The 18,182-nt window shown below is 31.4% G+C and overlaps 2 protein-coding genes across 3 annotated transcripts in view; one reads left to right on the forward strand and one right to left on the reverse strand.

Annotated features, from left to right (window-relative positions):
• The window catches only part of LOC115889089, a 34,851-nt gene extending 17,976 nt beyond the window's left edge, over positions 1-16,875 (forward strand). The window contains exon 3 of the mRNA XM_030909005.1: positions 16,699-16,875. Coding sequence (XP_030764865.1) covers positions 16,699-16,875 — 177 coding nt within the window. The remainder of the gene's footprint in view (positions 1-16,698) is intronic.
• LOC115889104 (WD repeat, SAM and U-box domain-containing protein 1-like) overlaps positions 1-18,182 on the reverse strand; it is a 91,087-nt gene that overhangs the window by 48,009 nt on the left and 24,896 nt on the right. The window lies entirely within an intron of this gene.

Below are 18,182 nucleotides of genomic sequence, written 5' to 3' on the forward strand. Positions count from 1 at the left end.
GGGTTGAGCCACTTTTGAGACGACCCGGTATATTAAAAAATATTGTTTCATAATGTAATATCATTTTAAAATTCTTGTATGTTATTTTAGATTCTGAAGATAATTTTAGAATAAACCGGAATATATTTTTAATAAAAACATTATTAATTATTAACAGGGTTATAATTATGATTTTGTTACAATGTAAGTAAGTAAATAATGTAATGTAAAAGAAAAAATTCAGATTTTACATTTTACTAAAATATTATCTAAATAAGCGCCTTTCTACAACAACGCCACTGACTGCCAATGGGTAAATTGAGAGTTGCCTACCGGTCAAAAGTCGTTTCAAGACTTAAATGGATTATTTAAGTCAAATTTCTTAAATTTGGCACTGGCGAACCATATTTTATAGTTTTTGAACAGAAAAAGTCAATAAAATAAACACTTAAGGACTACAAGCTAAGAAAATGCGTTAATACAGACGGGGAGATAGCGGCAACAAAGCTTTACCGCACACGTGCGACACGTACTACAAGGTAACAAATGAATGAATAGGCTCCCTCGCCTCTAATCGGTGTTGTCATATTGTAAAGAACTTATCCTTATTAAACAGTAACCGACTTATAATTTAGTAGTATAAGGACTATTTAATACATCTATGGAATATTAAAACCTACTTTATTAAACTGTAGTATTAATATCTCAATATATGTGTATAACAAGAAAAAAAATATTGATAATATTAAAGACGTGACAACATAGGCTGGATGAGGAAGGCTCGGTCGACTGTACCCAGAAGTAAACATGTGTACAAAAAAGGTTGTTTGTCCGCGTTGAGATGTAAATAGTGTAGTCTATATTTTATTTTAAGTCTATGGTCTTGACAGACAATAAAGTGATCATGTAAGGGTTCCATTTTTTCCTTTTAAGGTACTGAAGCCTAAACAAGACAACTTTCGGCATTTTCATTTATTTTTTTCATATTCAAAATGAAATATTGTACGTTCTTTTAGATTAATGGTTTGGTTGTAAATATAAAATAGTAACATTTTCAAAAATGTCATGTGATAGTTGCTGTTGCGTCAACTTTCAGAAATATTTTATAGACTTATAAAAATGGAATTATGTAAATGACAATACAAGAAAAACATTTTTTTTTTTCGAAAAATTATAACTATTTTATTTTGTTGATCTTCCGAAACATTGCAGCTTCGAAGAATCGGCACTGACCGCTGTAACTGATAATCAATGACCCCCTATATTTTATTGACGGTAAAATTATAAATGTAGAACAATATAATGTGGAAAGATAAATCGTTATTTTTCCCGAAAATAGCCATAGTTGTCAAGTAAATTACTTCCAACTTTTTCTATCCAACTAATAACAAAAACGATATCTAATGTATTTCTTCTACAATCAAATGACATTTTAATGTTATATTTTCACTAAGTTTTTTTCTGTTATACGCTGCATGATTAATGAAAGTCTATAATTTAATAAAGAAAATATATACCCGAGTATACAGGGTGCTACAAATTCGAGGTACGAACATTGGTATCTCGGAAACCATAATAGATACGAAGATGGTTAAATTGGGGCAAAGTTGTGCCTTTGGATTTTCGCCAACATGCCATCGATTGCTGAGTTAAGGCTGATTCTCACTATACCCTCCATATCAGCTCCCTTCCGTTTCCCTTCCGTTTACATAAAATATTATATAATGTAAATGAATAGGACAATGCACACTATCCGTTCCATTTCCCTTCCGTTCCATATCCGTTCCTTCCATACATTTTTTTGGCGGACGGATTGAAGCGTATCGGAAACAGCTTTGTCAAGGTCTTACATTACCAGCTCTGTTAAAATTTTACTTATAATTATTTATTCTCTCGCCTCTTAAAATCTGTTACCTTTTTCAAAAGATAGAAATTTTTAAAATAAAACTTTCGTAATGATATAAATTGTACAATCAAAAGTATGGAACTGATACTGAACGGAAGCTTACGTATAGCGTCAATACAATAAAAAATATGGAATGGATACGGAATGGATACGGAATGGATATGGAATGGATATGGAATGGATATGGAATGGATATGGAATGGATATGGAATGGATATGAAATGGATATGGAATGGATATGGAATGGATATGGAATGGATATGGAATGGATATGGAATGGATATGGAATGGATATGGAATGGATATGGAATGGATATGGAATGGATATGGAATGGATATGGAATGGATATGGAATGGATATGGAATGGATATGGAATGGATATGGAATGGATATGGAATGGATATGGAATGGATATGGAATGGATATGGAATGGATATGGAATGGATATGGAATGGATATGGAATGGATATGGAAATATGAATGGATATTATGGAATGGAATGGATATATGGAATGGATATGGAATGGATATGGAATGGATATGGAATGGATATGGAATGGATATGGAATGGATATGGAATGGATATGGAAATGGATATGGAATGGATATGGAATGGATATGGAATGGATATGGAATGGATATGGAATGGATATGGAATGGATATGGAATGGATATGGAATGGATATGGAATGGATATGGAATGGATATGGAATGGATATGGAATGGATATGGAATGGATATGGAATGGATATGGAATGGATATGGAATGGATATGGAATGGATATGGAATGGATATGGAATGGATATGGAATGGATATGGAATGGATATGGAATGGATATGGAATGGATATGGAATGGATATGGAATGGATATGGAATGGAAACAAAAGGTATAATGAGAATCAACCTTTATTTGGAAAAAACGGATTTTGGAAATTATTTTTTTGGGATTATTTGGAAAAAACGGAAAACGAATTTTATTTTTTTGAAAATCCAAAAACTAATTGCACATACTCATAGCCACTTTATCACGGCTATCTAACAGAGTTTTCAGATTCTCAAATTAGCCGCTAATTTGTGAGATCCTAACCTAACCAAACTTAATTTTTTTAAATACGGGTTTGCATTTTTAATTTCATTTTTTGAAAGAATTCGGTCTCCTGAGTACAACAATATGCCACACTTAATATTTTTGTATTAAAACTAGGATTTTAGTTTTAATCATCTGCTGATGATGCTAACATGGTTAGCGAAACGCGCGTCCAGTGACGTACAAGTAAATATGTTTTGGTGTATTGTGGTGATTTAGTGTTTTATTTTTCTGTTGTAACACCAAAGATTCCAACCCCCAAACCAAACACAATAGGCCTCACAGGTCGCAGTGTTTCCGGCAGAGGACCGTTACCTTATAGTAAAAAAAAACAACTATACCTAATTACTGATAATTGAGTAGTTTTTTAATGGTCAAGAGAATAATTTGTCTTTTTACATTCTGCTGCAGCCCGTACATGGGCGTTACATGTCCTTATATTCTTTAGTCATTGACTTTAGTCAAGAAATAACAAAAATAACCTCAGAAAAGCTCAACAAATTCAGCAAAAATTCAAATAAAATTCAAAAGTGTCAAGTAAAACGAGAAACTACATGAAGTTAAATGTCATATAACATAAAAGTACAATATGATCGAAAAAAAACGGCGTCAGCGATGGGTTTGAAATGAAGATCGCGTTAATCGTTGTTTTATATGTAAAATTATATGGGTAATGTCAAAAAAATCAAAGATTTTCCTTGATTTAAGTAAGAACGTTGATTGAAGAAATAAGATGCGCAACCTAATGGCCAATTTCGTGGCATAAAACCTGCCCGAGATCCGAGATGTAGCTGGCGTTAGCGCCAGCCTCTCAGAGAATTTCGAGATTTAGTTTAGCTCTACGCCGCTGCGCGCTGATAGTCGTTTACAGCGCAGCGGATAAAGATTACTGTATATACCGTAGCACAGCAAAACGTATTACAGATATTACACATTTTAATTTGGTAACACTGTTGCTTTCAGTTCCTCACCGTCTTCGATATGCCTTCGATAGCCGAATTAGAGAAAATGAGTGTTTTATGCGTTAGCCGCAGAGGCTCCACCGTACGTCACTTGAGACATAAGGGGAAATCAAATCAGCCTTGTCACGAATTCACCCATTAGGTTGCGAATCTTCGCAATTCTTTCAATCAACGGTAAGAACAATCTTCGGACTGTCACGGGATTTTTAACAGGATAATGTCTCCTCGATGAAAACCCTCAATAGATTGAAGCTAAGAAACAACGGCGAATGCATATTCTATGGGGAAAGTTGGAAACACACAAGAACACCTCATCACTAAGTGTACCAAAACGACAACCATTTGTACCATAAACTTTGGTACGACTGATATCGGAGATGGAGAACTAATCTCTCAAAAACCGTCTCAGATACAGACTTTAGTGAAATCCCTGAGACTGTATGATGAGTTATAACTCAAGAAAGGGGACACAATAGACCTACGGGCTCCGGCAATAGTGCGTCAGGCATCTGTAGCTGCTAAAATAAAAAAAAACTTAGCAATTTTATTTAAGTGCAAACCTAGTGTGTATTAGGATGTATTTCAGGAAAATAATTTAACCTCTACAGGGTGACTCCTAAAAGTGCGAGCGGATCAGGATGATTTTTTAAATAGAACATCCTGTATATCATTACATTTTTTGGCTTCCTTTCTGATCACTTTACATAATCTTAAGATATTTTTAAATAAGTTTTGATAGTTTCAAAAAATAGTTTTTTCAGCCTTTTTTTAAAAAAATATTAAAAATACAAGAACTGTCCTGAGAAATCAAAAGTATATTAGGTATTTACTTTAATCTGTACTTACTTTGCTATAAATATCGTAATCTTAAATCATACAGGGTGTTCAAAATGCTACGCCAAACTTTCTAAAATATAAAATAATTTTTCTTCGTTATTTTAAATGGAACACCCTGTATATTATTCTTTTAATAGAAGAAGAATTAAAAAATGAACATTTTTTGTATTTAGAGTATTTCAAAATTTTTAACGGTCAGATACTCGCGGTATTATTTCATATGACCCTTTGAACGGTAAAATACAAGAGAAAAATAATTGAGTAGCTTTGATAAAAGTTTAATAAAAAATTATTTAAAAGTTAACGAATACCTGCGAAACCGTTAAAAATTTCGAAATAATCTAAATACAAAAAATGTTCATGTTTTAATTCTCCAATTACTGAAGAAAATTATTATTATTTATTTATATTTTAGAAAGTTTGGCGTAGAATTTTGAACATCCTGTAATATTTAAGATTACGATATTTATAGCAGAGAGTCATGCTGCAGACCATCTAACGTAAATACATAATATATTTAGTTTTGATTTCAGGACAGTTCTTGTATTTTTAATAATTTTTTTAAGAAAGGCTAAAAAATATATTGTATAGATTTACGACTGATTACTCTCTTTAGCTTTACTGTGAGTAATAAAAATACTGAATTGGCATTCGAGATGTCTTAGTTTCTTACTAAAACTAAAAGACAAAGCAAGAATCCGATGATGTGCTGTTAGAAAGGTCATTCGGAAGCCCTTAGTTTTCTCATCGCTCTGGACCGGCATATAAAAATAATTTCCAAGCTATTCCGGGCAGATCGGGCAGCAGTCCGGCCAAGTAAATCGATATTTTATGTAGTTTTGGGTGATATTTGGGATCGCTGGTCGTCCTTTTCGGAGCACAGAGACGCGGGTCTCGCGATATACGAAATATCGCAATTCTTGCTCTACGTCGCGATCTTGTTTTATTGATTCTAGAACAAAGAAAATATGACCGCAGCGTTCCAATTTATTTAACTTCTTATTTTTGATGTTTTAACTGCGTTTATAATGGTTTAGATTCTTCTTAGACTGTAAGAGCGATGAGGAGAACATGGCAATAAATATTTAAAACTCATTATTAACGCTTATTATCGCTTATATTATTTATCGCTTGATATATAAAACAATCCCAGGGAACGCCAAAGTTCCCAACTAGCAACGGAGTACGACTGGGAGATGCAATATCCCCAAAGTTGTTTACAACAATACTAGAAGAAATCTTCTGTCAACTCGACTGGACCAACAAAGGATTAAGGATAGATCGAGAATATCTTGACCATCTAAGATTCGCTGATGACATAGTCCTAATTGCCAATAGTCCTGAAAAACTACAAGCACAAATTAATGAACTAAATACAGCCTATAGCCAGCAATAATGTGGTTCTCAAAATGAATTTAGCAAAAACTAAAGTAATGCACAACGATCTAGTGGAAAGAAAAGACATTCTAATAAATAACACAACACAGAAAATAGTAGAAGAATATATATATTTAGGACAACTAATACATAGCTCGGGATCTCTACTACCAGAAATCAACAGAAGAATTAAGTTAGCATGGAATACTTATGGAAGAAATTCAATCATATTTAATTCTAGAATGCCACTCTATCTAAAGAAGAAAACATTCGACCAATATGTACTACCAGTCATAACCTATGCATGCAAAACCTGAACACTTAAAACGGACATTATAAGGAAACTGCAGGTCGCACAACATTCAATGAAACGAAATATGCTGGGAATAACCAAGAGAGACCGTAAAAGAATAGAGTGAATTTTAGGGCCAAAAGACCCAGGTAATAGATGTCATCCACAGACTCAAATCACTCAAGTGGCAATGGGCAGACACCTGGCAAGAAGAACGCATAACAACACACTATGAATTAAGAGATCTAAATAATAATGTTTGCGCCAACAGAGCATTGGAAATGTTCATTTAAATACGTTTTTAGTTCAAAGTAAACAAAAAACCAAGGATAAAAGGTATAAAATGAACATAAACAAAGATCTGCAAAAGACTTTCATCTTTTCAATTTTTTCTTCTTCGACCTACAGTCAAGCATTCGTGAGCGATTTTAACATAACCCTGTTATTTTACTAAATAGATCGATTTCACGAGCAGTTATGTATATTAAAGCCCGTTTTAAAATTTAAATGATTAATTTTCTTCACTACAAACGCCACTTAGAATTCAGCAAGTCGTAATTTATTCAGCTCATAAATAAACAAATAGGTGTAGCGGAATAATTCTATCCGACTTATTAAAATACATATAAAACCCCAAATTCATTACATTTCGATTTAGTATCTTTATGTTCATCGATTTTTCGAATTTTATATAGACTTCATATCATAATCCCTATTTTCAAGATCTGACATCAGGTAATGTCTTCAACATATTAGATTAAAACACCAAAGGTCTAAAGAAAGATGGCGAATACCTGTATCATCAAGGATTCCGATTATATTGATCTAGCAACTATAAAATGAACTGTAGGCATTTATAACATTACAATCAATGATGCAAATGCACCATCATACAGAGTCTTTTTGTGTCATGATATCACACTGGGAGCAGTAAAGTCTGTCTAGCAAGGAAATACATGACAGTGACAGATGAATAAAAATGACAGTTGTTGTCTTTATTCACAATTAAATTTGTGAATGTCGTCTGTCGTAATCTGCAGGCAAACTAATAAGTATAAGCGATACCAGTTAAACTTTTAGTTACGTAATCGAGGGCGTGATTTTTTTAATTCATTGTTGCCAACCATGGACATATTCGGCGCCGTACTGGAATTTAAATTTCCCGATGCGGATTCAGGTGATAGGTAGCTTTGCTGTAAAAATGTCAAGTTGCCACATTTATTTATTTATTTCCTGACATTGACACTATAGTTTTCTATTGCGAGATTTTGGATTAAATGAATTATGTTGTGATACTTTAACGTTAAAAATTTTTACTAGCAGACCTTGCAGTCGAATATTAATCTTTTTAGAACCTCTTTTAGAGTAAAGTGTGCAAGATAGCTTAATAGCCAATGCAAAAAACTCATCGTAACCTTATTAGAATATTTTGAACGGGAAAGCGATAGTAATGGCCCTTTATGTCCCTTAAGTGTTGTTAAGAAGTTGAGTTTTGTTGATGTAAATAATAACTGTTTATATATTTATAATTAATTTATTTTTGTTTTCTAAAATATTTTGATTAAAAGAAAATTTGTAAAAGTGGGCAACGCTGTGCCGGTCAAGCGTAATCACGTGACTAAAAGTTTAATTGGTATGAACTATAGATGAGTAATAAATACATATCAGGTGCGACTCAAAAGTGGCTCACCCTTATAACTTTTTTTAGTTTTTTAAATAAAAAAAAAGATTTGATATGTTGGTATATGACATCAATTAGGATGATTGATTGATGTATTCAATTGTTTTCCGCCACTTCCTGTTTCCCAGGAAATGCCTACAACTTTTGATTTTTAAATAGCACCCTCGTTCTTTTTTTTTACTTTATTCTATACTTTACATTTTCGCTTAAAAAAATTGTAATTTAAATTTCAATCTAGAGTGCCATGGCTGTGTTAAAAACACTAATTTTTAATCAAGGAGCCTTGAAAAAATAGATTTGATCGTCTCGTGTTTTTAGTGTCTTATCCTGGCCAGTTAAAAGATGCTCAAATCGTATTTTTAATCATATCTCAATTTTTTCAAATGGAACCTCATTAGCATATTTGGAAAAAGCATTTTTTACGAATAATTTGATACCACACACTTGGTATTTTGAGTCAAATTGTCGTGATGAACCGCATGTTGCTGTTTCAAATAAACCATGTTCGAAAGCGTCAGCAGTTGACATATGATATGTCATTCTATTCAGAGGGTCATTTCCTATCGAATAAAGTAACAAAATACCGAGGGTGCCATTTAAAAATCAAAAGTTGTAGTCATTTCCGGTGAAACAGGAAGTGACCGAACGAAAACAATTGAATACGTCAATCAATCCAAATTTATGTCATATACTAACATACCAAATCTCGTTCTGTAATCTGAAAAAATAAAAAAGTTATAGGGGTGAGCCACTTTTGAGACTCACCCGGTATAGACAACTCTGGTTCACTATTTTCCGAAATTAAGAAACAAATAAAAAATGACATGGAAAATATTTGGGCGAAATTCGATCACCTTTAAGTGTAAATCCAACTCCGCCTAAAGATGATTAAATATTGAAAAAAACTTTGACGATCAGATGATTAAATGTCAGTAATACATAATTACAAGTATAAAGTTTGCCTTCAAAAGACACATTTTCTATTAAAAACAACTTACTACTTATTTATAAAGTCAAATTTAACAGAGTAAAATAAATAAGTTCCTTACTCAGACATACACTTCAAAGAATCATAGAAAACGCTCTTTTCTGCCAACATTTTGCCTCTCTTTGAAAAATATTCCCTGAGGGATTATTCTAAATAAATAAGCGAGTAAATAATTTTATTAATTATTCAGCAAGTTGGCGAGACAGTAGCGGAAAATTGAAAATAATTGATGATGAAATTACGTCGAAGCAAAAACGTTGCACATTTTTTTTCATCAAACTTTCCGTATAATCTCGTCATCTTTCAAACAGCGGCAGTTTAAACTAATTAAAAGAAACCCGACAGTGGCCGAATTTAATTCTGTAATTACGCCACTAGGCGACTCAAATGATTTATATCATCTAATTAATGATAATTACATTCCCTACCGAATATTCTCAAAAATAAACCATTTATTGAAAGAGTGAAGTTGTCCTTAGAGTTGAAAAATTACAAATCTAGGTGCTTATAAAAAATATTAATAATTACAAGCCTGAAGAGAATTATATTTGATTAAAAATCTTCGATAACGCTATTTCTGTAATCATCTATGAAAATTAATTTATTATGGTCATATGTGTGTTTCAGTTTCAGTCTAAGTATTCCGGCATACATTAAAAATTCTTATTATCTAACAACGATATAGTGATTGGAGGAGATTAGACTGTAACTAAATATTTGATAAATATTTACACAGTCAGATCAAGTAGTAAAAAAAGAGAGACCTGTTGAATATTTTAACGAAGCTTAAAAATTCAATAGAGCAAATACACTATACCACACTATACACTCACCGGCACGAAAAACGGGCACCTAAAAATTTTGATGTATTCTAAAGTTTAATATATTGCGTTCTAGTAGGCCGATTTTGATGATTTTTTAAGCAATTTGCAGTTTTTTTTTCTTTTAGTATCTCTTTCTAAATTAAAAATAATTTAATTTTTTTAATTCGTTTTTTTATTCATCTCAATAACTTTATTTTTATTGAAGAACTTTGACACTTTTGGACAAATGACACTATTGAACACTTTTGAATAAGATGCCTTTGCTTATATATGTACAGGGTGAGTCAACGATAGAGTAAAGTCCATTATCTCATTTGTTTCGAGGTTTACAAAAAAATGTTGAATACAAAAGTTATAGGGAAGGTTAAGATACACATTTTAAAATTATTATAGAGTATACAGGGTGCTTCAAAAAAGTGTGGCGGATATAACATATGTTTTTTTAAAGACAACACCCTATTTTTAGATTCTGCGTAAAATTCTATAACTTTTTTATATATAATGTTATATACCTAAAATTAATGGTTTTTGTAATATTTAAATTTGTTTATACAAATGTTAAATTGCAGTGTGGTAAAAAATTGACAGTTGTACCATTGTTTCTGAAGTTGGAATTCCAAAATTTGGTATGAAAGTTCTATAGAGATTAAAAAGAAGATATATGTTAATATATTTTAGTTAAATGCTACAGGGTGTTTAAAATATATTTATGAATTTCAACTACTTAAAATTTAAAAATCTCAAATTTTTTAAATGGTCCACCCTATATATTTTCATTTTTTCTGATAGATTTTGCAAAGCTCTTCAACTTTTATTAAGTATGTCATATACCTATTTTTAATAGTTTGCGATTTATTCCAATTTTTTCTATTTTTACCCTAATTTTTAATACAATTACGCTATAACATCATAGTTGCCGTGACAAAACAAACATATTTATTACTTATTTTTAACAAGTAGTTTAATAATTTAGTTACAATTGTTATTATTAGTCAAAATTAACTAACTTTACTCAAATAAACTAAAATCGTAGTCGTGAATTTCTTGGTGTATTTCTATATTATGAAAGATGACATTTAGATTTTCCGTCGGGCCGAATAGCCGCAGATTAGGGTAATACTAACTAGATTACCTAATTATTGACGACTACTGATATTGAAATTTTCTCCGACATACAGTAAATTTTTTTTTCTCGTAGTAATTCTGGTTTATAATTCATTTCGTAAAGCCAATATTACTACTGCCACAAAACCGTCCCGTTACACACTGAAAATATTATAATATAATATAATATGAAAATGTTTTCTAGATAATCTACATCTATATTCTTATAGTACTTAGCAAAGTACTATATAATATATAGTACTGAACCAAAAAAATATGTTTATTTTGGCTTGTTCGTGTATATCAGTCACAGTGACTAATCCATTTTTAGGAAAATCTGAAACTATTACCTCTACCTCTACCATTTATACAAATTAAACTAAAATTCACTTTTTGTTCTTAACTTGCTTAACAGACATAGGAAATTTTGATAATAATTATTTTTTTTTTGTCATGGTAACTATGATGTTGTAGCGTAATTGTATTAAAGATATGGGTAAAAATAGAAAAAATTGGAATAAATCGCAAATTATTAAAAATAGGTATATGACATACTTAATAAAAGTTGAAGAGCTTTGCAAAATCTATCAGAAAAAATCAAAATATATAGGGTGGACCATTTAAAAAATTTGAGATTTTTAAATTTTAAGTAGTTGAAATTCATAAATATATTTTAAACACCCTGTAGCATTTAACTAAAATATATTAACATATATCTTCTTTTTAATCTCTATAGAACTTTCATACCAAATTTTGGAATTCCAACTTCAGAAACAATGGTACAACTGTCAATTTTTTACCACACTGCAATTTAACATTTGTATAAACAAATTTAAATATTACAAAAACCATTAATTTTAGGTATATAACATTATATATAAAAAAGTTATAGAATTTTACGCAGAATCTAAAAATAGGGTGTTGCCTTTAAAAAAACATATGTTATATCCGCCACACTTTTTTGAAGCACCCTGTATACTCTATAATAATTTTAAAATGTGTATCTTAATCTTCCCTATAACTTTTGTATGTAACATTTTTTTGTAAACCTCGAAACAAATGAGATAATGGACTTTACTCTATCGTTGACTCACCCTGTACAGTATGTCCCCAACAATGTATTGTCTTTACAAGGGGAAAAGTTTTTTTATAATTGACATTACGAGGAAAATACATTCTTCATAAAAAAATTTTGCTTGTTCTAAAATGGCTAATCCCGTTTATACTTTTGCAAATTTCCATACCGTTTTAGAGAAAATTAAAAAAAACATGAAATAAAGGTTGAATTTTTTCAAAGTCCTAAAATTCAAAAGGCGTTTCTATGGAAACATAATTTCGTTTTCATTCTTTGATAGACTGTTTATATAATTTTAATTAACGTCATGTTTTGCTGTTTTAAAATGTTACAGAAGCACAACATTTATTTAGTTCAATGCTACGGAAAGGGTGATAGTAGTTACCAGAAAATATGATACTTTAACAACAGCAAAAAATATGACATTAATCAAAATTAATAATAACCATCTATCAAACAATAAAATCGAAATTTTATTACAATAGAAACGCATTTTTATTTTTAGGAAAAAATTCAACCATATTCTCATGTTTTTATTAATTTTCTCTAAAATGGTATGGAAATTTGGAAAAATATAAACGGAATTAACGTTTAATAATTAACTTTATTTAATTAATGAAAAATGCACTTTTCTCAAAATGAAAATAATAAAAAAGTTTTTCCTCTTGCAAAGACAATCCGGGAACATACTGTATATTAGCGTTTACAAGTTCACCGTAAAAAAGATATTTTGATAGGCGGTTTTCTTGCATCCTGCATACGTGGCCAGCCCACCTTAAGCGGAATTTAGTAATTCTGACTTCAGTGCTCTCACAGCTAGCTTTTTCGAAGGCCGATAGGTTTGAGACATGGTTTTACCATTTGAGCATTTGATTCTTATCAGTTGTCTAAAGTGTCCCTGTTGCATTTTGTTTCATGCGGTCATGTGTCAGCAGGCAATAACAGGCAACCGGCCCGAATCCACAAAAACAAAATGACCATAACGAAGAAACATTTTTTATTTATTAATATACAGGGTGTCCCAGAAATAAGTGCAAGTATTTTAACTGGTAGTATCTATATTTCGGCCTCAGAAACACGCCTATGAGTTTTCTTTTTGCGAAAATTTGGAATTTTTTGAAAAAACTTTTGGAATTTTTTTTATTTTTAAGTTAAAAAACATAATTTCTTGATAATTTGGCAACATAGGTAGCAGTAGAACACACGAAAGAAAGAAATTACATGAAAGAAAATCCAGAAAACATCCAGAGGTTCCCAAAATTTAAGCAAAAAAGCATTTTTTGTTTAAATTTTCAAAGTAAAATAACTCGGTTATTTTGGACTTACTTGAAAAACGGTAAAGAGAAAAAATGTTTCTTTTGACCAAATCTACCCCCCTTAAAATACTTGCACTTATTTCTGGGACACCCTATATAAGTAAGGGTGATTTTCGCTCGGGCGAAAAAATCTCTTTTGCCTCCGATTTTTTAAAATTATTGAAATTGTCTCGATCAAAATTTTTATAAAGATCTATATTAGATCGGACATCTAAATTTTTACTACAAAATAGCTGAGTTTCACAGAGTTCTACTGTTTTATTTCCATTATCGATAACGGTAATTTGATCTTGAATATCCTACGATTTTCAATTACGCTTTTGAGAAACTTTAAGACTTCCTGATTCATTCAGTTCAGCTGGCCCAATCCTCTGTGAAATACATTATTTTTAGCTTATCAGGTATATACTTTCTTACACATTGTAGAAAGAAATTCTCTCTTTTCTGGTACAGCAGCGGCCTCGTCGTGTAAACGTGTTTTAATTTTTGGTATAATTCTCATCACGTAACTTTTACTCGTTTCTACATTTGGCATCTTGTATGATAATGCCATGACTCAAACGAAAAAAACCTAGGCAATACCTAGGCAGTGGATATAAATGTGTTCTGAGGTTACAGAAAAATGAAAAACTGATTTTTTTTTAAAATAAATCAATTTTTTAAAAAAATTTCATACTTTAATAACTCGGTTATTTTGGACTTATTTGAAACACGCCGGTAAATAGAATATATTATGTTTCTTTTATTCATATCTACCAGCGCTGAAAATATTTGCACAAAGCAGCACAAATAAAGTGCACTTATAGACTCGCCTTGTATAATAAAACATTTCAAACGGAACAACAAACAGATGTTTATTAAAATTATAAGGGTCTCAGAGAAAGACATCTAACAATAGTTTTTTTACAAATTGGTGTTTATGTTTAAAAGCAACTGACGATTATATTGATATAATTGATTAGTTAGTTAGGCAGTCACTAAGAATCTTAACGAAGATTAACCATTTAATTTTTGCTAAATCAATGTTTTTTTTGAGCTCTAATCGGGACCGGCCTACCGGCCCACCGGAAATTTTCCCGTTTTCCCATATGACCCATCCACTCCTGCGTGCCGGCGCACAGTAGTTCCCTCCCTTATAAAAATTTGGCCAAAACTCAATATATCGAATAAAATTATTTTGATCATATATGATCAAATATTTTATAATATATATTTAAAAACATGAAAGGTTTGTTATAAAAATATATTTTGGAAATCCATGCACTTTAGAGCACTTATGTGATAACATTTTATATGCAATAGTCTAAAAAAGCATATATAACTGTTTTTGTATCGACAATGAATAAATTACTCACTTAGTGTTTTCAAAATAATATTAAATAGTGCATTTTATAATTAGACCATACTGCACGTATACTTTCCTCATATAATATCAGTTTTTGACAGATAAAATGAAAAAAAAATAGTACTAACCATTTGAAAATATCAAAATTATATTGTACCTGTGAAATATATTTTATATACATAACTAAATCAAGGATATCGCAGCTGAACTAAGTAATTGTTTTTAACTTAAATGAAACTTCATAATGTCTTTTTTGAGAACCATGTCAAATTAGCTGCTAATATCTGCTATTCAGCATAAATTGTCTTGTAAACAAACGTCTTATATAAATGTTGCATGGTTTATAAATGTGCATTTAAAAAATTGAAATAGAGCATTTTAAATATTTCATTGTTAGCCACGCAATAAAAAATGACCGGTATAAGATAATGTGAGTTTTTCTTCACAAATGTATTCTATTTTCTTTGGCGTTAAGAAAATATTGGTAAAGTACAGGGTATTAACATAGTATAGCATTAGATATTAACAAATATAAATTAACCTCAGATTTTAACCAATTTTCGGATATACCTACTATTATTAATAAAAATTTTAATAAATAAGAAATTGCATGGTAACACCGCATAGTTTTTCAAATAAAAATAGTGACCTATATGCACAATTTTATGCTGAATCAAATTATGTACAGAAAAAAGGGAGTTATGATTTAAAAAAAAGCCCAGGATTTTATCATTACTTTGGGACACCCTTTATACAACAAAATATTTTTAGTATATGCACCTTAATAAAACATGCAAATATTTATATAATACTTTTTTCATATTTTCGTCTACGCAACGATGATATTGAACTTTCTCACACTTATGGGCCACCCTGTATCTTTATTAGCTTATCAACGATTTACCGCATATCTTCTAACCATTGTTCATTCTGTTTGTTGTTTTTTAATTTTTCCTAAATACCTTTATAAAGTAATACTTATTAATATTGGTAAATAAATTGCGCTTTTAAATTCTAATGAATCATCGTTACTTTACCTGTATAATTGAAAACGTCTAACGATAAAGAACTTTTTTTATATGTTTGGCAACTCCAAACGCCTAAATTATTTATAGATTTACTAAAAAATATTAACTGATACATTAATTTTCCCCGATATAATAATATACAGGTTTTGGCCACGTACGTCCATAAGAGCGAACCAGTGTGCGGCGCGGCGGTACGACGCGACACGCAGGTTTCGCTGCCATATAACATGATGGGGATTATGATTGCTCGGTACAGTGCAAGTTTCGTTTTTGTGCTCAAGTCATGATTGTAGAAAACACTGTCATTTAATTTCCAGAATACTCTTGAGGCGCTGCTGATTCTGTGCTGAATTTCAGAGTCGATATTTGCCGTTTCCGAAATCAAATTGCCGAATTGAATTCGGCTACATATTATAATCGTTCTTCACGGATTTTATAGCATTGTTATGATTTTCTGGCAAAGTGCACATGATTCTTGTTTTATCGATGTTCAACTTAAGGCCCAAAGCCTCGTATGCCCAGGTATATGTGTTCAGCATTTCTTGTACCTAATTGTTGTATCGCCTTTGCAACTAATCCGCTATCATCAGCATCTTGAATTTCTGTGATGAATTTTATACGTATTTTTGCCCTAAGTATTTTATGTAGAACAGACCGAGCGTAGATATAGAAAGAGATACACACCCAACAGTTTAATTGTGAGTAGGCAAAAGTCAAATAAACGAAGTCCAGATCTGTTTTATAGCTGATAAAAACTAGCATTAACTAACATGCGAACTTAAGTCAAAATTCGCTGAACCTTTGAATAAAAAGATTGGCAGAAACGGATACGCCATTGGTTAACACTATCATTTGCTCATTATCGTTATTAGTCTAAAATTATCCCCTATAAAGGTATTAAGTTCTAATCCAGACCAAAAGCAGGGGCTGTGGCATATCTTCTCTGCGCCGCCTGTATTCCCGCGCCGATTTCTACGATTGTTCGAAGACGGAGCGGACGGTGCGGCGTTCGTAGGGAAATTTGACGTACGGATTACAGATAAACTGATCGATATCAGTAACCAATCGTAAGTTACGGCCTAAAACATAAAGAGCCGCCGCCGGTGCTACAGCGGACAACAAGCGCGCAGAACCTCGGCGGTCGCGACTCATTCACAGGATTCACGGGATACGAAAGCAACTAGAGCTATACGAGGGTAGTGTAAAGAAATAATCTAGGAAGTATGCAGTATATTTCAAACTAATATCGGATCTAACATTGGATAGCCACCAACGCAAATATATGTCACTATATTCAGCACGTACTTTAAAAAGCGGTTTACCACAGCTTATATTTGTAATCAGCCTGGAAACTTAAGACCATTTCAATGGAAATCTGCAAGCTTACCTGGATATTCGCTTATCTTATCTTATCTCATCTTATAGAACACAAGTCGGATTCAGAACTCCATTGAAGCTACGTTTAAAAAAATCAAGATTGAAGCTCCTACTTGTATGTATTGGAGGCAGATGCCGAATTCGGCATATTATGTCCGAAATAATTAGACATATGGCGATTTGTCCATACTAAACTTGCCATACTATGCGTGCAACTTCGTGGTTATAAATAGTCTTTATATAACTTCTTTGCGGAGCGGGTTAATCTTTTTTAGTTATAATATAACAACAAAAGATTAACACCCTGCGCATAGAAGTTGAAACCAATGCAATCAAAACTCTTCCGCGTAACTTTGTCGATATTGGTAGGTATATTTAATTATAATATATATGTCTAATTATTTCGGACATAGGCCGAATTCGGCATCGGTACCTATACAGGGTGTTTCAAAACAAATGCGAAAAACTTCAGGGGGTGATTCCTTGTTAAAAATAAAGGGTAGTTTGCTTTATAAATGTTGGGTCAAAAGTCAACCATTATGGAGATATCGCGGAACAAAGATGGCGGAAAAATAATGTTTTTATTTTTATCTTGAAAACGAAAAAGCGATAGACTAATGAAATTTTATAGAAGCATTACTGTTATAAAACACACTTTCTGGTAATTTTTTACTTTTTTAAAATGAGTGGAAGGGTTGAAATAAACTACCCCTATCATTCTTGTTAACGAAATTTAAAGAAAAATCTTATCAAACACATGCAAGATGCATTAATTTGGATAGTTTAGTTGATTTAACTTTTTATCTCTTGTGTTTTTTGATAAAAGTCACCGATTTGAAATTAAAAATAAAATGTAAAGAATTACATGTCAGGACAAAAACATTTTTAGATAAAGAATCTAGTTGGCTGCTGTAATTTTCTTAGGAAAAAATCTAGTCGACCGCTGTCACTTTTTAGGATGTTTCTAATATTATTTAATTTGACATACTCTACTGCAATAC

The sequence above is a fragment of the Sitophilus oryzae genome, unplaced genomic scaffold (genome assembly GCF_002938485.1).
Source record: "Sitophilus oryzae breed Bouriz unplaced genomic scaffold, Soryzae_2.0 scaffold_810_pilon_pilon, whole genome shotgun sequence".
NCBI classification, from domain to species: domain Eukaryota; kingdom Metazoa; phylum Arthropoda; class Insecta; order Coleoptera; family Curculionidae; genus Sitophilus; species Sitophilus oryzae.